The following is a 19,189-nucleotide window of genomic DNA, read 5'->3' as shown; positions in this document are numbered from 1 at the left end:
GGAGTCAGAAGGTCATGGGTTCTAATCCCGGCTCTGCCACTTGTTCACTGTGTGACCTTGGGTAAGTCACTTCACTTCTCTGTGCCTCAGCGACCTCATCTGTAAAACGGGGATTGAGATTGTGAGCCCCATGTAGGACAGGGATTGTGTCCTACATAAATGATTTGTGTAGATCCCAGTGCTTGACACATAGTAAGTGCTTAACAAATATCATAAACCCCCCAAAAAACTAGATTGTAAATTCAATGTGGGGAGGGAACTAGTCTACCTGCTCTGTGGTATTGTATTCTCCCACAAACTTAGTACATTGCTCTGCTCACAATAAATACCATTGATTGATCGATTGATAACCAAGGACTCAGCTCAACCCCTAAGAAAGGACCAGGATCTGGAGAACCAGTGGGGTGGGGCTGGGGGCATCAAGTCAATTAATTGCTCTGGCAGAGTCCAGAGGAATATGACTGACAAGGGGAGGGGCCTCACTCAGGGTCATTTGGTTCATTCTGCTGTGGTAGTGCAGAGGCCTGCGCCCAATGTTCTCTCAAGATTAATTCCCAGTGTCAGGCACATCTGGATGTCCGAATCTGTTTGACCCCAAAATGGAGGATGGAGCGGCCGGGTTCTGCCTCGATAGGTGGGGCTTCATGGCAGCTTGGGGGACAGGAGAGGGAGGCTCAGAGTGCAAGAAAACATGTTTATTGTACAGGTTGGCTCATATTGCTGTGGGGAGGATCGCACTAGGTGTGCCCGTGGGCAGTTTGGGGTTGGGGTGACTGTGGGTGTCTCCCACAGGCGCCTAGGGTGTGTGTGTGTGTAGTTGTGTGCGTGCATGCGAGTGTGCTTGTTTTGTGGAAGCAGCTGGGGGCACATGTGTCCTGCGGGCACAGTGTGCATCTGGTAGGTTGTGTATATGTGTCACGTATACATTAGGTGTGCGGTCCGCACCATCTGTTCATGGGTGTGTGCACTGTATAGTGTAAATTCAGGACACTCTGAGCAAACAGATATCACGTGGCACAGGAAGGTGCCGACGGGACAGATGGATGGAGGAAGACACCTGTTCCCTGACTTCTTCACCTCCAGCCCCTGAGAGACCCCCCGCCCCCACCAGTAGAAGAGCTGGAGGGGAGCGGGGGACACAGTACCCAACAGTCACTTCTGCAATCGGATGATTCTTTTCTGTGCATTTCAGGCCCTGTCCCTACCTCCCTGTCATATCACATTCCTGCCCCAACCCTGGGGCGGGGGTGGGTCTGTCTGACCCTCACACGACACAGCCGCCTTCCCAATTACTAACCGGTCCACCGGACAGCGGGTGAGGGGAAGAAGGGAAGCGGGAGGGTTGACATGTCTAGTGTCAGTCTGTGGAGGGACACACTATAAGGTGACACGAATAAATAAACAAATCGGTGGACAGACAGATGCGGGACAGACACATCACCTCCTGGAGACCTGGAGCTGGGATGTTAGCCCCAGATTCCCGCCTCCCCTCGAGCAAGGTCGCAGGTGATGAATGGGTCTTCTCAGAGCCCTGCAGGTTGGTGAGAGGTGCAGCCCCTCCATGGGCCTGGGGACCCCAAGTCCATGGTTTGTCTAGGGCATTGACCAACTGGTCTTGGAGCTTGGGTCGGGATTGGGCTCTGTCCTGTCCTCCTAGGGGTGACGGTTAAGGCTTAAGGAGCTGGTGCTGACCCCGGATGCTGACCTTGGACGGCTCTCTCTCTTCGGGCCGAGGGGAGAAGGGTGTTTGGGGGGAGGGGTCCTCTCCTGCCTAGGCCATTGCAGAGTAGGGCCCGGGGTGGGTCATGGAAGCAGCATGGGGGTGGTCAGGGCCAGGGGGATCTGGGGAAAGGGAGAGGGAGGCCGGGGTCCCAGTACCGTCCCCAGCTCCCTGCCCGGAGGCAGGGGAAGGGTGGGTTGGTGGGGGTGGCGCCCCTGCCCCCCTACAGGGAGCGGCTGGCCTGGGGATCTGGCCGGCGGGGGCGCCGGGGTCCTGGGTCAAAGGCTGGTCGAGGAGACGGAGAGGGTCGGGGAGGACGGGGGTGGGAAGTTGAGCAGCTCGAGCACGGCCACCCCGACGCTGCTGCGCCGGGTGAACATGCAGGAAGCAGCTGCCCACTTGTTGGTCCGTGGGTTGTACTTCTCGATGGAGTTGAGGCTGGAGCTCCCGTCGTTCCCTCCCACAGCATACAGCCATCCATCCATGGCTACCAGGTCATGGGTGCTCCTTGGGCAGGTGGAGAAGAGAGGGGATGTGAGCGGCCCGGGACCACCCTCCTCTCCCCATCCCGGGTTGGGGATCTGGGGATCAGGCCCCTCGCATGCTCTGCCTCATCCTGCTGCCCATCAGTTTCTGGGTATCCTTGGGCGACCCCTCCCCTTCCACACACTTCTCCCAGCCCCTGGAACCTGGGAAGGCGAGTGAAATGTGAAAGGTGAAGGTAGAGAGGGGATGTGGGGTAGGGGTGACCCAGGGCTGGAAGAGGGTGGAGATGGGGAGGGGTTAGTGCCATTGTCGTGGGATAGTAGAGACCCCTACCCCCAGTGAAATAACCTGGCTCTTCAACCCCACCTGCCCCCAATGGCAAGTGTGGAACAACTGAGGCCCCGGTAATAATAATAATAATTATGGTATTTGTTAAAGTGCTTTACAGTGTGCCAGGCACTGTTCTAAGCGTTGGGGTGGATACAAACAAATCGGGTTGGACACAGTCTCTGTCCCAAGTGAGGCTTCCACTCTCAATCCCCATTTTATAGATGAGGTAATTGAGGCCCAGAGAAGTGATTTGCCCAAGGTCATAAAGCAGACAAGCAGCAGAGTAACTTGTAGAGAAAAGCCAGAACTTGGGGATCCTGTCTCCAGGACTGTTCCCTGGCTGAGCCGCTCCCAGGGGCCAGGGGATGGGGACAGTCATGTTTATGGCACCATCTATGTCCCCGCCCCTCACCCCCCACCCAGCCCCGGGTAAGGCCCCGAAGCCCGCTGTCCCAGCGTGGGGGGGGGGGGGGGTGGCCATACCTGCGGATGTTCATGGGGGCCACACTCTCCCAGGTGTTAGCCTTGGGGCTGTAGCGCTCCACGGAGTTGAGGCAGCTGGTCCCGTCATTGCCCCCGGCCACATAGAGAGCCCCCTCCAGGACCGCCACGCCAGCGCTGCTGCGGCGGCTCAGCATGTTGGCGATGGGTGCCCATGTGTTCCCCTGGGGCAATCGCGGGGTTGGGGTGCAGAGAGACTACCACACAGGCAGGGTCTTCCCCTGCCTCCCATAGGACATCCCTCCAACTCTGGCCCCTTGCGTGCCCAGCTCCCCACCACTAGCTTGAGCCCCTGAAGAGACTCCAGCCCACCTATGAGGGACTAGCCCCGGGGGAGATGGGGTAAAGGGGAAGGGGGACACGGGGTGGGTTGGGACTATAAGGGTGGTACCTGGGGTTCGTATTTCTCCACGGTGGCCAGGTGGGAAGAGCTGTCATAGCCTCCGACCGCGTACAGGTTTCCATCTGCAGGGGGACCACGGTCAACCCAACTCGGGATGGACGGACACATGCTCGGCCCAGCTCAGGGTGGACAGATGGATTCTCGGCCCATGGACAGATGCCCAGGATGGATGGATCCGTGCCCAGCTCAGCTTGGGACTGACAGATGACTATCTGGGATGAATAGCCCGGGATAGGATGGGCACCCAGGACAGGCAGCACATGTTCAGCCCAGACCCGGCAGACGGATGGGCACCCAGGACCCAGGCTGTGACTGGTGCAGAAGTTGGGGGAAGGGAAAGGAGGGGCGCAAGGGGAATTTCTGGTCACCCACCCAGTGTGGCCACACGGACGTATCTTCTCCTGGTGCTCATGGCAGCGATGGATGTCCAAGTGCCTGTCAGGGGGTCGTACCGCTCAGCGCTGTGGCCAGAGGGGATGGTGGGGAGGGGGTCCAGGCAAGTGGAGTGGGGAGAAGTGGGGTCAGCGAGGCTCATCCTTCGCAGCCCCGATCCCGTTCCCCAAAACTCGCCCAGCTCAGAGTCGCCCTTCCGGGGAGGCCCCATGTAGTGGGTGGAGTTTGCCGGGAAAACTGGTCTTCGGGATGCTGAGTCTGGACAGAGGGAGAGCACCCCCACCTCACCTGGCCCTGCAAGTGCCTTCTGGCCCTCTGGATGAGCGAGGGGACCACCCTGTCACCACTCACCCCGGCCCCATCCTTCCCCCGTCCCCACACCTGTTGAGACAGGAGGCCCCATCGTAGCCCCCAGCGGCGTAGAGCAGCCCGTGGAGAGCCGCCACCCCCAGGCAGCTGCGTCTCGTGCCCATGGCCACCTCGGGCTGCCAAGAGTTGGTGACTGGATCATAGCACTCGACCGTGGCCAGGTCAGACGTCCCGTCATAGCTGTGGGTGGGAATGTCAGAAGTTGAAGACAAGATCGTAGCTTAGGATCAGGGTGGGAGTGGAAGGGGAGGGAAGGGACAGGCCTTGGTCCCACTGCAGATGCAAGACTGACCCCAGCGAGCCCCAGGCCTCAAATCAATTCATCCCCGGTCAGGGTCAAAGGCCAGTGCCACCAGCCCCCCCCCCCCGCTGATCTTACCCGCCCACGGCGTAGAGCTTGTTCCCTATGGCGGCGACACCTACGCGGGCCCGGCGGGTGGACATGGAGGCCACCATGTGCCAGCGGTCAGTTCGCGTGTCATATGCCTCACAGTCCCCGTGGATGGCGAACAGGCTTCCGCCACCTGGTGACGGTCAAAGGTCCAGGAAGGGGGGGCTGGAGGAGGGCATCGATGCTGGGGAGAGGTCCGGGGGGTTCAGGGAAGCACCAATGGGAGGGGCAGTTGGGGAGGCCCCAGTATGTGGGGCGATACTGGGATGGGGCCTGGGGAGGCATCAATTGTTGGGGGGAGCTGGGGAGACCCCAGTGTTCAGTGTGGGGTCCGGAGAGGTGCCAATGTTGAGGGGGTTGAAGAAGCCTTGGTGGCAGGGCGGGGATATTAGGGAGGCTCTGGTGTTGGGGGGGAGGGGCGTGACTGCTGCAGCAGAGGCACTGGGGAAGAGGTCGGGGGGGAGGAGAATGGGGTTGTGCCCGGCCCCTGGCCCCCATACCCACGGCGAAGAGCACAGGGCTGGCTCCCTCGCAGCGGCGCGGCCGGGTGCGGCTGTTCCCCAGGACCCCGCGCTGCTCTGGCAGCAGGTGGAACTTGAGGGCCTCGATGAGGAGGTCCTTGCAGTCCGAGTGGTGCCGCACCAGTGCCTCGCTGTCCACGTGGCTCAGCAGGAAGTCCCGGCTCAACAGGGGCAGCCGCACGCACTTCATCAGCTGCAGGCACACGGACACGTGGACGGACCGATGGACCGACGGACGGATGGACGGACGATGGATGGATGGAAGGGAGGATGGACTGATGGACGGACAGAGAGACCGACAGACTAATGGATGGACGCGTGAACAGCCAGATGGTCCAGTGTGTGTATGTGTGGGGGGATGACGGGGGTGAACGGATGGACCATCTGTGCTGTACTTGGTCATAATCCTGGACTTCTCGGCTGCCTTTGCCACTGTGGATCATTTCTCTGGAAACAACATCTAGCTCTGATCTCTCTGACATCCATCTCTCCCCACCTCTCTCTGGCTGCTGTTGCTCAAATCCTTTTTGCTGGTTCCTATTCTGCCTCAACGCCTAAAGGTGAGAGACCCTCCAAACTCTGTTCCGAGTCCCCTTCTCTTCCCCCTTGACCCTGACTCCCTCAGAGAGTTCACCAGCTCCCACGACTTCAGTTACCACCTCTTTGCAGATGATTTCTAAACTCATCTCACTCTGTCCCCAGTTGCAATCTTGCATTTCTTTTTTTTGCCTCTGGGACACCTCTACCTGCACCTCCAACCTCATCTCTTCTATCTTTATAAAAACACTTGCCCCACCTTTAAATTAATTCATTCAGTCATATTTATTGAGTGCTTACTGCATACAGAGCACTGTACTAAGCATTTGGGAAAGTACAATATAATAAGACACATTCCCTGCCTACAATGAACTTGCACCCACATCACCTCTGTCCTAAAAGAGATTTTGACTGGCCCCTCCTAACCATTCCACTAGCATCCCATCTCCCTGCTCCTATCCTTGCCACAGGCTTCTCAGACCGGTTGTTCAGCGTAGCTCAGTGGAAAGAGCACGGGCTTGGGAGTCAGAGGTCATGGGTTCTAATCCCAGCTCCACCACTTGTCAGCTGTGTGACTGTGGGCAAGTCACTTAACTTCTCTGTGCCTCAGTTCCCTCATCTGAAAAATGAGGATTAAGACTGAGCCCCACCTGGGACAACCTGATCACCTTGTATGCCCCCCAGTGCTTAGAACAATGCTTTGCACATAGTAAGTGCTTAACAAATGCCATCATTATTATTATTATTATATCTGCAGCCTCCACTTCCTCTCCTCCAATTCCCTTCTTGACCATCTTCAATCCAATTTCCCCTCTTCACTCCACTGAGTCCGTTCTCTCAGTAATCCCAGCTCTGCCACTTGTCTGTGTGACCTCGGGCAAGTTACTTCTTCATGCCTCAGTTACCTCATCTGTAAAATGGGAATTAAAACTGTGAGGCCCACACAGGAGAAGGAATGTGTCCAATATGATGATCTTGTATCTACCCCCGTGCTTAGTACAGGATTTGGCATATAGTAAGCACCTTGCAAATACTATAAAAGAAGTCATCAGTACCTCCTTCTTGCTCTGTCTAATGGATTTCTCCCTGTCCTTGACCTCTTGACTGTCTTTGGCATATTCAATCAATCAATCAATTCTGTTGGTTCGACCATTACAATATCGCTAAAATCCACCCTTTCCTTTCCATCCAAAATGCTACCACATTAATTCAAGCACTCATCCTATCCTTCCTTGATTACTGTATCAGCCTCCTTGCTGACCTCCCTGCCACCTATCTCTCCCCCCTCCAGTCTATACTTCACCCTGCTGCCTGGATCATTTTTCTACAGAAACATTTAGGCCATGTTTTCCCACTCCTCAAGAACCTCCAGTGGTTGTCCATCCCCTGCTGCATCAAACAGAAACCCCTTACCATCAGCTTTAAAGCACTCAATCTCCTTGTCCACTCCTACCTCATCTTGCTACTCTCCTACTACAACCCAGTCTACCCACTTTGCTCCTCAAATGCTATCCTTCTCGCTCTACCTCGATCTTGTCTATCTCACCGCTCACCACTTGCCCACATCCTGCCGCTGGCCTGGGATACCCTCCTTGCTCCTATCCCACAGACAATTACTCTTCCCTCTTCAAAGCCTTACTTAAGGCAAATCTCCTCCAAGAAGTCTCCTTCGACTAAGTCCTCTTTTCCTTTTCTTCCACTCCTGTCTTCATTGCCATGACTAGCTCCCTTTATTCATCACCCCCGCCCCAGGCCCACAGCATTTATGTACATATCTATAATTTTATTTACATTAATTTCTGTCTCCCCATTTAGACTGTAAGCTCACTGTGGGCAGGGAATGTGTCTGTTATATTGTTACATTGTACTCTTCCAAGCCCTTGTTGCAGTGATATGCACAGAGTAAGTGCTCAATAAATACGATTGACTGAGTGACTTAAACAGTGTGGATGACTCCCTTCTCCTGGAAACAGTATCTAACTTTGGTTTCTTCAGCACTGTCCTCTCCTGGTTCTTTTTTTTCTTTTTAAAAAAAAGGTATTAAGTGTTTACTGTGTGCCAAGCACTGTTCTATGTGCTAGGTAGATACAGGGTAATCAGATGAGAGGTAGTCCCTGGTTCTCATGGAGCTCATAGTCTAAGTAGGAGGTAGAACAGGTATTGAATACCCATTTTACAGTTGAGGAAACTGAGGCCCAAAAAAGTTAATGAACTTATCCAAAGTTATAGAACAGGCAAGTAGTGGAGCCAGGATTAGAACCTAGGTTCTCTGACTCCCATGCCTGAGCTCTTTCCACTAGGCTGTGATGCTTCTCCCACTACCTTTAAAAAAAAAAAGGTATTTGTTTAGGACTTACTATGTGCCAAGCACCGTTCTAAGTATTAGGATAGATACAAGATAAACAGGTTGCACACAGCCTCTATCCCACATAGGTAGTCTTAATCCCCATTTTACAAATGAGGTAACTGAAGCACAGAGAAATTGGGTGACTTACCCAAGGTCACACAGCAGGCAAATAGTAAAGCCAGATTAGAACCCAGGTCCTTCTGGCCCATGCTCTATCCACTAGGCTATGGTGCTTCTCCTCTTGGCTGCTCCTTTTTTGTCTTTCCCCAGCTCCTCCTCTGGCTCCCACTTCCTAACTGCAGATTTCCCTTAAATCTCTAGTTCTACCTTCTAGTTGCTATCTACACCAATTCCCTTGGGGAGCTCCCCTGCTCTCTCAGCTTCAACTACCACCACTGCTTGTGTGGATGAGTCCTAGCTTGTTCACCCTTTCCTCCCTCTTTGTCTGGAAATTTGCATTTCCTTCTGCCTCCAGGATATCTAATAATAATGTTGGTATTTGTTAAGCGCTTACTATGTGCAGAACACTGTTCTAAGCGCTGGGGTAGACACAGGGGAATCAGGTTGTCCCACGTGGGGCTCACAGTCTTAATCCCCATTTTACAGATGAGGTAACTGAGGCACAGAGAAGTGAAGTGACGCCCATAGTCACACAGCTGACAAGTGGCAGAGCTGAGATTCGAACTCATGACCTCTGACTCCAAAGCCTGAGCTCTTTTCACTGAGCCACGCTGTTTCTCCTATCTATCTAGGTGCTATCTCCACCTAGCTGCTCCACTGTAAAGTCAAGCTCAACGTACCCCAAAATGGACTCAACTTCCCACCTAGATCCTCTCCTCCACCTAACTGTCCCATCGCAACTGGCAACACCACCCTTCTCCCCATCTCCCGAGCCCATAACCATGGCATTCTTGTTGCCTCCCTCTCTTTTAACCCCAATATTCAGGCTATGACAAAATCCGGTCCATTTTCTTCTTCCACAACATTTCCAGAATCTGCCCCTTCCCCTCTATTCAAACGACCACCATGCCGGTCCAGCCACTTGTCACAGCCCATCGCCATCTACTGCTGACCTCCCTGCCTTCGGTCTCTCCCCACCCCAGTCCATACCTCACTCATCTGCTCAGAGCCTTTTTCTAAAAATCCATCCTGTGCATGTCTCCCTTCTCCTCAAAAACCTCCAATAGTTACCCTCCCATCTCTGCATCAAGCAGAAAACTCTTCACCATCAGCTTTCTGCCCTCTACCTATCCTCAATCCTCTCCCATTCCAGGTCAGCCCCTACATTTCACACCTCAAATACCAACTACTATTTGTGCCTCTCTCTTCTGTCTCTCCATCAACTCCTTGCTCACGCCCTCTCTCCCCTTTCAAATCCAGTAGGTCGCTGTTCTCCCCATCTTCGGACCCCATGTGAAATCATAATCCGCTTCAGTCTATACTTCAATCTGCTGTCTGGAATATCTTTCTACAGAAATGCTCTGGGCATGTCACCCATCTCCTCAAAAATCTCCAGTGGTTGCCTATCAACCTTCGCATGAAGCAAAAACTCCTCACTGTTGGCTTCACAGGTCTTCATCACCTTGCTTCCTTCTACCTCACCTCCCTTTTCTCCTACTACAGCCCAGCCTGCACACTGCGCTTCTTTGCCAGTAACCTCCTCACTGTGCTTCGTTCTCGCCTGTCCCACTGTTGACCTCTGGCCCACATCCTACCTCTGGATTGGAATGTCCTCCCTCCTCACATCTGCCAAACTAGCTCTCTTCCCCTCTTCAAAGCCTTACTGAGCGCTTACCTCCTCCAGGAGGCCTTCCCAGACTGAGCCCCCCCTTTTCCTCTGCTCCTCCTCCTCTCCCCATCGCCCCTACTCCCTCCCTCTGCTCTAATAATAATAATAATAATGTTGGTATTTGTTAAGCGCTTACTATGTGCCGAGCACTGTTCTAAGCGCTGGGGTAGACATAGGGAAATCAGGTCGTCCCACGTGGGGCTCACAGTCTTAATCCCCATTTTACAGATGAGGGAACTGAGGCACAGAGAAGTTAAGTGACTTGCCCACAGTCACACAGCCGACAAGTGGCAGAGCTGGGATAGCTGCTCTACCCCCTTCCCCGCCCCACAGCACTTGTGTATATTTGTACATATTTATTATTCTATTTAGTTTATTAATGATGTGTATATATCTATAATTCTGTTTATTTATTTTGATGCTATCGATTCTGGCTACTTGTTTTGTTGTCTGTCTCCCCTTCTAGACTGTGAGCCCGTTGTTGGGTAGCGATTATCTCTGTTACCTAGTTGTACTTTCCAAGCGCTTAGTACAGTGCTCTGCACACAGTAAACGCTCAATAAATATGATTGAATGAATGAATGAATATGGAATTCATGGTCTAAAGAGGAGGAAAACAGGTGACAAATCGCCCATTTATAGATAAGGAAACTGAAGTGCAGAGAAGTTAAGTGATCTACTCAATCCCACAGCTGCCATTTTTAAAAAAATGGCATTTGTTAAGCCCTTACTATGTGCCAGGCACTGTACTAAGCACTGGGATAGATACAAGCTAATCAAGTTGGTCACAGTCTCTGTCTCACATGGGGCTCATAGTCTTATTCCCCATTTTATAGATGAGGTAACTGAAGTCCAGAGAAGTTAAGTGATTTGCTCAAGATCACTCAGCAGAGGAGTGGTAGAGCTGAGATTTCAGCACTTCTATGCCACTTTTATGCCTTTAGCACTTGCAGCCCCCAATAGCACTTATGAACATAATGTACATACTCTATTACTTCGTCCTACCTGTAACTTGATTTAGTGTCTTTCTCTCTCCCCTGCTATATTGTAAGCTCTTTGAGGTCAGGAATCAGGTTTACTAATTCCATTTTTCTTGTAGGTGCTCAAGAAATTACTACTGCTTGATAATAATAATGGTATCTGTTAAGTGCTTACTATGTGTCAGGCACTGTACTAAGCACTGGGTGGATCCAAGCAAATCGGGTTGGACACAGTCCCTGCCCCACGTGGGGCTCACAGTCTTAATCCCCATTTTACAGATGAGGTAACTGAGGCCCAGAGAAGTAAAGTGACTTGCCCAAGGCCATAGAGCAGGTAAGTGGCAGAGCCGGGATTAGAACCCATGACCTTCTGACTCCCACGCCTGTGACTTACCCACTATGCCATTTTGATCTGCATAGCCTATATTCTGCTGGTAACAGCTACAGCCTTTGTGAAAGATTTGTGCCTGTTCTTCTCCTGGTTAGCTCATTAGCTCCTTGAGAACAATAACAGCTTCTCTTAGTCAATTGTACTTTCCCAGGCATTTTGTACAATAGTCTGCCTGCAGTCCACGCCAGTTACAGCAATCTGTCCATGGTACATGTAGTCGGCGCTGGTACAGCACTCTGCACATGATTCAGTGCTCTGCACACATTACATTAGACATTTGGTCCATTACTCTGCACACGGTCCAGTGCTCTGCACACATTACAATAGACAGCTGGTAAATATAATTATGGTATTTGTTAAGTGCTTACTATGTGCCAGACACTGTACTAAGCCCTGGGGGGGGGAGACAAGCAAATAGGGTTGGACACGGTCCCTGTTCCACATGGATCTCATAATCTCAATCCTTATTTTACAGATGAGAGAAATGAGGCCCAGAGAAGTGGAGCGACTTGCCCAGGGTCTCACAGCAGATGAATGATGGAGGTGGTATTAGAACCCATGACCTTCAGACTCCCAGGCCCCTGGTCTATCCACTACACCACTGTAGGTGGTAGAGTGCTGTGCAAATGGTAGGTACCTAGTAGAGCCTTATTCCACACTGCACACAGTAGGTGCCCAATACAGTACTCTGGATGGTGTACAGTGCCCTGCACAGGGCAGGCATCCTGCACATGGCCTAGTGCTCTGCACCCGGTAGAAGCTCGATAAACACCACGGGTGGTTGGTTGATTGGGCAGGGGGTAAGATGACTCCCGGAGCAGGCCCCTCGGGGCTCTTGGCTGCCCACTTGGTTCTGTCCCTGAGATGGGAATACTAATGATTATTAGAGAAGCAGCGTGGCTCAGTGGAAAGAGCCCAGGCTTGGGAGTTGTAGGTCATAGGTTCGAATCCTGGCTCTGCCACATGTCAGATGTGTGACTGTGGGCAAGTCACTTAACTTCTCTGTGCCTCAGTTCCCTCATCTGTAAAATGGGGATTAAGACTGTGAGCCTCACATGGGACAAACTGATTACCCTGTATCTACCCCAGCACTTAGAACAGTGCTCTGCACATAGTACGCGCTTAACAAATACCAACATTATTATTAATGATGGTATTTGTTAAGTGCTTACCATGTGCCAAGAACTATTCTAAGTACTGGGGTAGACACAAGGTAATCCGTTTGGACACAATCCCTGTCCCACATGGGGCTCACCATCTTAATAACCATTTTACAGATGAGGTAACTGAGACCCACATAAGTGAAGTGACTTGCCCAGGGTCCCGCAGCAGACAAGAAGCATCCCCACAATCTCCTCACCCTTGGCACGTGTTGCCTCCGACCGTCCACGTCGTGCCGGACCCAACTTAGGGCCGCTCGGTACACCTCCTCTTCGGATGGCACGTTGAGGCTGTCGCTGGAGATGAGGTCCAGCACCTGTGGGTGGGGGCAGAGTTGGGTCAGAGCGGCCTGGAAAGATGGGTGGACCGTTGGCGGGTGTGACCGACAGACCTGTGGAACATCACCTGCTTGAGCGGCAGCAGCATGAATTCCTCGGTCTTGGCCACGTCCACGAAGTGCTGCAGCACGTACTTGTGCGCGGCCTTGAGCAGCTCGCCGCAGGAGTGGGTGTCGGCGAAGCTGCGGATCCCCAGGCAGTTGGAGGGGTCCAGCTGGCTCAGCAGGAATTTGCAGCAGGCATCGCGCACCCCATTCAGCTGCAGGAGGCTGGCAGCCGGGAGCAGAGTCTGCCGGGCGGGGGAGCCGCAGTCAGAGCAGGGGCCGGCCCCCACGGTGGCCCTCCGCATGTGGGTGAGGGGCCGGGGGCTCTCACCTGCACATTGCCTTCGCCCACGACGATCTCGGCCGTGTACGCGTACTGCACCAGCTGCTCCAGGGCCTGGGGGTCGATGTCATGCAGGGTGACGTGGGTCTGGCGGCTCTCGCTCATCTCGTCTGCGGGCACAGACGGCTGCCGCTCAGGGGCCTGCCCGGCCCCACTGCCCAGCCCGCCCAGGCACCCGAGGAACCGGGCCTCCCCGAGGGGCCGTCGGCCACGTCCGGGGAGGGAGAGGGGGTCGGCTGGGCCCCGGTACTTGCTTGTGAACATGGCGTGGAAGTAGGGGCTGCAGGAGGCCAGCACCACTTTGTGGGCCTTGATCTCCTTGGTGGCCACGTGCAGCACGATGTCGCACAGCTGCCCACGCTGCCGCATGCGGCTCATGCACACGAAGGCGTCGTGGTAGTGCCGTTTGGCGCTGTGAGAGACGCTGTGCCCGTCCCGGCTCAGCAGCTGCATCCCGCCCTCCATGGCGCCCGCGGGGGGCCGGGCTGGGTGCAGCTGGATCCGCTCCGCCTCGCTGTCCAGGCAGGTGTGCGTGTCTGGGCTGTAGGGCACAGAGAGGGGTGGCGGACACAGGTGGGGGCCCCCGGGCACAGGGGGAGTGGGGGAGGACCGGCAGCCTGGCAGAGTCGCCTCTGTCTCCGGCCACGGGCCACAACTCATTCTCCACCGCCGCCGGCCCAGAGTCGAAATGGCCAGATGAGAGTGTTTGTCGGGCGCGCGTCTGCACAAGTGCGTCTACGTGACTGTGTCGGCTGTGTGTCTGCATGACCGTGTGCACACAGGAAAGCAAGAGTTAGCGTGAGTGGCAGACTGGGGAAGGACAGACTCTGGGTTTTGCCCAACCGCTCCAAGCTCTTCCCCCAGGGGCCCAGGCTGGCGAGCAGACTCGGTGGGCATCTTCCACCATACACAGCCCTGGAGGCAGGGCGTGCGGGGCTGATTCCTGCCTAGTCTTTCCACTGTCTCACTGGGGGCCTCTGTATCAGTCTCCCCCTCTAGACTGTAAACTCGTTATGGCCAGGGAGCGTGTCTGCTAATTTTGTTGTTTTGTGCTCTCCCAAACACTTCGTACAGTGCTCTGCATATAGTAAGCAATCAGTGAATACCACTGATTGATATGGTGGCCTCTGGGTGGCTGTGTCTGTATCTTCTAGACTGTGAGCCCATTGTTGGGTAGGGATTATCCCTACCTGTTGCTGAATTGTCCTTTCCAAGCACTAAGTACAGTGCTCTGCACACAGTAAGCACTCAATAAATATGACTGAATGAATGAATACGTTTCTATCTGGGCCTGTGGCTCTGGATGTCTGTTCTCTCGTCTTCCATTACGTTCAAACTCTCACTCTTCATTTCACTCAAGTTAGCCAACTCACTGTACCTAATTCCCCCCTTCCCATTTCCTCTTCTCCCACTCCCTTCTGCATCGCCCTTGCTCTTGTATTCACACCCTCTATTCATCCCTCCCTCAGCCCCACAGCACTAATGCACGTAACTGTAATTTGTTTATATTAATGCCTGTCTCCCCCTCTAGGCTGTAAACTCGTTGGGGCATTCATTCAGTTGTATTTATTGAGTGCTTCCTGTGTGCAGAGCACTGTACTAAGTGCTTGGGGAAGTACAATACAGCAATAAAGAGAGACAATCTCTGCCACAACGAGCTCACATGCCTGCCAACTCTGTTATATTGTCTCGCAGGAGCACGTATTACAGTGCTTCACACACAATAAGCACTCAAGAAATACCACTGATTAATTGATTTGTTGATTCCCATCATTCCAGTCCTTGTTCATGCCCTCCCGCCGGCCAAGAACTCCCGCCCTCTTCAAATATGCCAGACCACAGATCTCCCTATCTTCAAAATTCTTTGGAAGCCCCTCCTCTGGGAGACCCTCCCTGGTTAGTTTTTTTCTTCTTCCCAGTTCTCACCCTCCCTACTACAACGTTGGCACCTCTATCCTCTTCCACACTCACCCACAGCCCCTGCCGATTCACCCGACTCCATGAGCCCGTGCTCACCTACGCTTCCGCTTTTCCTTTCACCTCTTCTAAACGTATATTATTTTGGGTCTGTCTCCCCCGCGAGCTGCAAGTTCCTGAGGGAGGGAATGTGTCTACCAACTCTAGCGTGCTCTCCCAGAGGCGCAGTACAGAGTTCTGCACACAGCAGATGCTCCATAAATTCTCCTGACGGACCGACTGCCTCTGCGCGATCGTCCATAAGGGTGATCGCCCCAGCGTGTGACTGGTTGAGATGAGGTGCCGGACCCGGCGGCTGAGACGGTGCATCCTTGGCCCTCTGCCCCTGATCTCCATCCCCGGCCCCGCACCCCAGCCATCCTCCTCCCTGTGGCCCGGACACTCAGGTTTGGGGGTTGGGGGTGTTCTGGGGTACAGGGTTGTTCTGGGGTACTCTCCCAAGTGCTTAGTCCAGTGGCACGTAGAGAGCCCCCAGTGAATCCGATTCCCATCCCAGACTCAGCCCCTCCTTTCCTCTTCTCCCACTCCCTTCTGCGTCGCCCTGGCCTGCTCCTTTGGTTTCCGGCCCCTTGGCACTTATGTCCAGGTCTGGCATTTATTTATTTGCATTGATGCCCGTCCCCCTCCTCTAGTCTGAGCTCACTGGGGGCAGGGCAGGTGACTGCTTATCGTTGCATGGTCCTCTCCCAACCGTTTTGTTCAGTGCTCCGCACCCGGCGAGCGGTCAGTCAACAGGACTGAATGGACGATTGATTGATTGATTGATGGGGGGGGGGTGGGAGGGGCATCTGCGGCATCTCCCCAAAGATGGATCTCCGCCTTAAGCCCCTCCTTCTCCCCCGGCCGTGCCCGTCTCCCCTCGACCCCCTGCCCTCCCTCTCGGGGTCTAGTGGGTGGGCACGTCGGTGGGCACTCACCCAGGGGCTTCGAGGCTCCTCGACGGGCCCGGGACGAGCTCCGGCCGCGCCTGCATGGGGCTCCGGGGCTCCGGGCCGGTGGGGGCGGCTGTCAGACCGGCTCCGCCCCGCAGCTCCGCCCCGCAGCTCCGGAGGCCCGGCCCCCTGTTTCCCGGGCCCGCCCGCGCCTGGTCCCGGCCGTGCACCGGCGACGTGGGACCTTGGGCGAGTCGTTTCACTTGCCTCGGCCTCACATCTGGAAAATGGGCCTTGGGACGGGGGCCCGACCCCCTACTCGTTCAAATATAATCATATTGGTATTGGGTAAGCGCTTACTCGGTGCAGAGCACTGTTCTAAGCGCTGGGGGAGATGCGGGGTGATCAGGTTGTCCCACGTGGGGCTCACAGTTAATCCCCATTTTACAGAGGAGGGAACTGAGGCGCAGAGAATAATAATAATGATGGTATTTGTTAAGTGCTTACTATGTGCAGAGCATTGTTTTAAGCACTGGGGGAGATACAGGTTGTCCCACGTGGGGCTCACAGTTAATCCCCATTTTACAGATGAGGGAACTGAGGCCCAGAGAAGTGAAGTAATAATAATAATAATAATGTTGGTATTTGTTAAGTGCTTACTATGTGCAGAGCACTGTTCTAAGCACTGGGGGAGATACAGGTTGTCCCACGTGGGGCTCACAGTTAATCCCTATTTTACAGAAGAGGGACCTGAGGCCCAGAGAAATGAAGTAATAATAATAATAATAATGTTGGTATTTGTTAAGTGCTTACTATGTGCAGAGCACTGTTCTAAGCACTGGGGGAGGTACAGGTTGTCCCACGTGGGGCTCACAGTTAATCCCCATTTTACAGATGAGGGAACTGAGGCCCAGAGAAGTGAAGTAATAATAATAATAATGTTGGTATTTGTTAAGCGCTTACTATGTGCAGAGCACTGTTCTCAGTGCTGAGGGAGATACAGGGGAATCAGGTTGTCCCATGTGAGGCTCACAGTTAATCCCCATTTTATAGATGAGGTAACTGAGGCCCAGAGAAGTGAAGTAATAATAATAATGTTGGTATTTGTTAAGTGCTTACTATGTGCAGAGCACTGTTCTAAGCGCTGGGGGAGATACAGGTTGTTCCACGTGGGGCTCACAGTTAATCCCCATTTTCCACATGAGGGAACTGAGGCCCAGAGAAGTGAAGTAATAATAATAATAATGGTGGTATTTGTTAAGCGCTTACTATGTGCAGAGCACTGTTCTCAGTGCTGGGGGAGATACAGGGTAATCAGGTTGTCCCACGTGAGGCTCACAGTTAATCCCCATTTTACAGATGAGGGAACTGAGGCCCAGAGAAGTGAAATGTCTTGCCCACAGTCACACAGCTGACAAGTGACAGAGCTGGGATTTGAACCCATGACCTCTGACTCCCGAGCCCGGGCTCTTTCCACTGAGCTACGCTGCTGGAGCACCCACTCTGTGCAGAGCACTGCTTGGAAAGTACAACTTGGCAATAAAGGGAGACAATCCCTGCCCACAGAGGGCTCACAGTCTAGAAGGGCAATAATAATAATAATCGTGGTATTGGTTGAGCGCTTACTATGCGCCAGGCACTGTACTCAGCGCTGGGGTGGATACAAGCCAATCGGGATGGACACTGTCCTTGTAATCCCCATTTTACAGATGGGGGAACTGAGGCCCAGAGAAGTGAAGTGAGTTCCCCCAGGTCACCCAGCAGACAAGTGGAGGAGTCTGGATTAGAACCCGTGACCTTCTGACTCCCAGGCCCGTGCTCTATCCACTCCATATCTACCCCAGTGCTTAGTACAGTGCTTAGCACAGAGTAAGCGCTTAACAAATACAATTATTATTATTATTTTTATCTGTTTATTTCTGCTTTGCTCTCCAGCCCCCCCGGGGTTGGTCCAGGGCCTTGAGCCCCTTCCCCCCACCGGGAGAGTTAAAGCCTGGTGGCTAGAGCATGGGCCTTGGAGTCAGAAGGCCATGGGTTCTAATTTGGATCCTCCATTTGTCTGTTGTGGGACCTGGGGCAAGTTACTTCACTAATCTGGGCTTCAGTTACCTCATCGGGAAAGCAGTGTGGTCTAGTGGCTAGAGCACGGGCCTGGGAGTCATTAGGTCATGGGTTCTAATCCAGATCCTCCTCTTGTCTGCTGTGAGGCCTTGAACAAGTCACTGCACTTCTCTAGGCCTCAGTTTCCTCATCTGTAAATTAGGGATTATAACTGTGAGCCCCATGTGGGACAGGGACGGTGTCCAACCCTATTTGCTTGTATCCACTCCAGTGCGTAGTACAGTGCCTGGAACATAGTAAGCACTTAACAAATACCAGTTATTATTATTATTATCTGTAAAATGGGGATTGAGACTGTGAGCCCCAAATGGGACAGGAATCGTGTCCAATTTGATGTGCTTGTATCCGCCCCAGTGTTTAGGACAGTGCCTGGCACAAAGTAAGAGCTTAACAACAATGATTATTATTATTATTATTATTATTATTTAAAGGGCTGGGCAGCCCACTTGTCTTGCTCTGGAACCAGCAGGGAACGGTCAGGAGGTCCAGAGGTCATGGGTCACAGCTGGGAACTGGGGGACACTGGCAACTGACATCCTCAATTGCAAACTGGGCACTGACCCTCCAGCTGGGACACTGTGGGAAGGGAATGTGTCTATTATATTGTTGCATTGTACTCTCCCAAACGCTTGGTACAGGGCTCTGCACACAGTAAGCGCTCAATAAATACAACTGAATGAATGAATGAATGAATGACCCCCCAGACCAGGAGAAGCAGCGTGGCTCAGTGGAAAGAGCATGGGCTTTGGAGTCAGGGCTCATGAGTTCGAATCCCAGCTCTGCCACTTGTCGGCTGTGTGACTGTGGGCAAGTCACTTAACTTCTCTGTGCCTCAGTTACCTCATCTGTAAAATGGGGATTAAGACTGTGAGCCCCACGTGGGACAACCTGATTCCCCTATGTCTACCCCAGCGCTTAGAACAGTGCTTGGCACATAGTAAGCACTTAACAAATACCAACCTTTATATGCTTGTTGAGGGCGGGAAACGCATCTGTTAATTGTTGCATTTTGCTTTACCGAGCGCTTCGTGACTTAGTCCAACTCGATGTGTTTGAATCCACCCCAGCGCTTAGAACAGTGCCTGGAATATAGCAAGCATTTAATGAATGCCACAATGGTTTATTTTTTATTATTATTGTTATCATTTTTACTACCTCTTTCCAAATGGCTATTT

The 19,189-nt window shown here is 53.2% G+C and overlaps 1 protein-coding gene across 1 annotated transcript; it reads right to left on the bottom strand.

The window, feature by feature from the left end:
* Positions 1-680: 680 nt before the first annotated feature.
* On the bottom strand, positions 681-14,098 carry KLHL17 (kelch like family member 17). Its single transcript, XM_029066889.1, has 11 exons — positions 13,299-14,098; positions 13,033-13,154; positions 12,725-12,946; positions 12,519-12,635; positions 5,094-5,307; positions 4,582-4,726; positions 4,215-4,382; positions 3,813-3,901; positions 3,429-3,502; positions 3,020-3,201; positions 681-2,227 (listed from the first exon to the last, which is right to left on the bottom strand). Exons 1-11 carry the CDS (start codon positions 13,702-13,704, stop codon positions 1,999-2,001), a joined length of 1,968 nt encoding a protein of 655 aa, XP_028922722.1. The 5' UTR covers positions 13,705-14,098; the 3' UTR covers positions 681-1,998.
* Between the last annotated feature and the right edge of the window lie 5,091 nt (positions 14,099-19,189).

This window comes from Ornithorhynchus anatinus, chromosome 5 (genome assembly GCF_004115215.2).
Source record: "Ornithorhynchus anatinus isolate Pmale09 chromosome 5, mOrnAna1.pri.v4, whole genome shotgun sequence".
In the NCBI taxonomy this organism is placed as follows: domain Eukaryota; kingdom Metazoa; phylum Chordata; class Mammalia; order Monotremata; family Ornithorhynchidae; genus Ornithorhynchus; species Ornithorhynchus anatinus.
The sequence above is the reverse complement of the archived record's forward strand: the minus strand, read 5'-3'. Positions and strand labels throughout refer to the sequence as shown.

Coding starts and splice junctions, on each gene's coding strand:
- KLHL17 (XM_029066889.1), bottom strand. CDS start 13,704: ATGAGTTGTGGCCCGTGGCCGGAGACAGAGGCGACTCTGCCAGGCTGC. Junction 4,383..4,581: donor AAGCTCTACGCCGTGGGCGG/GTAAGATCAGCG, acceptor TCCCACCCACAG/CTATGACGGGACGTCTGACC. Junction 3,902..4,214: donor GGGGCCTCCTGTCTCAACAG/GTGTGGGGACGG, acceptor CTCTGGCCACAG/CGCTGAGCGGTACGACCCCC.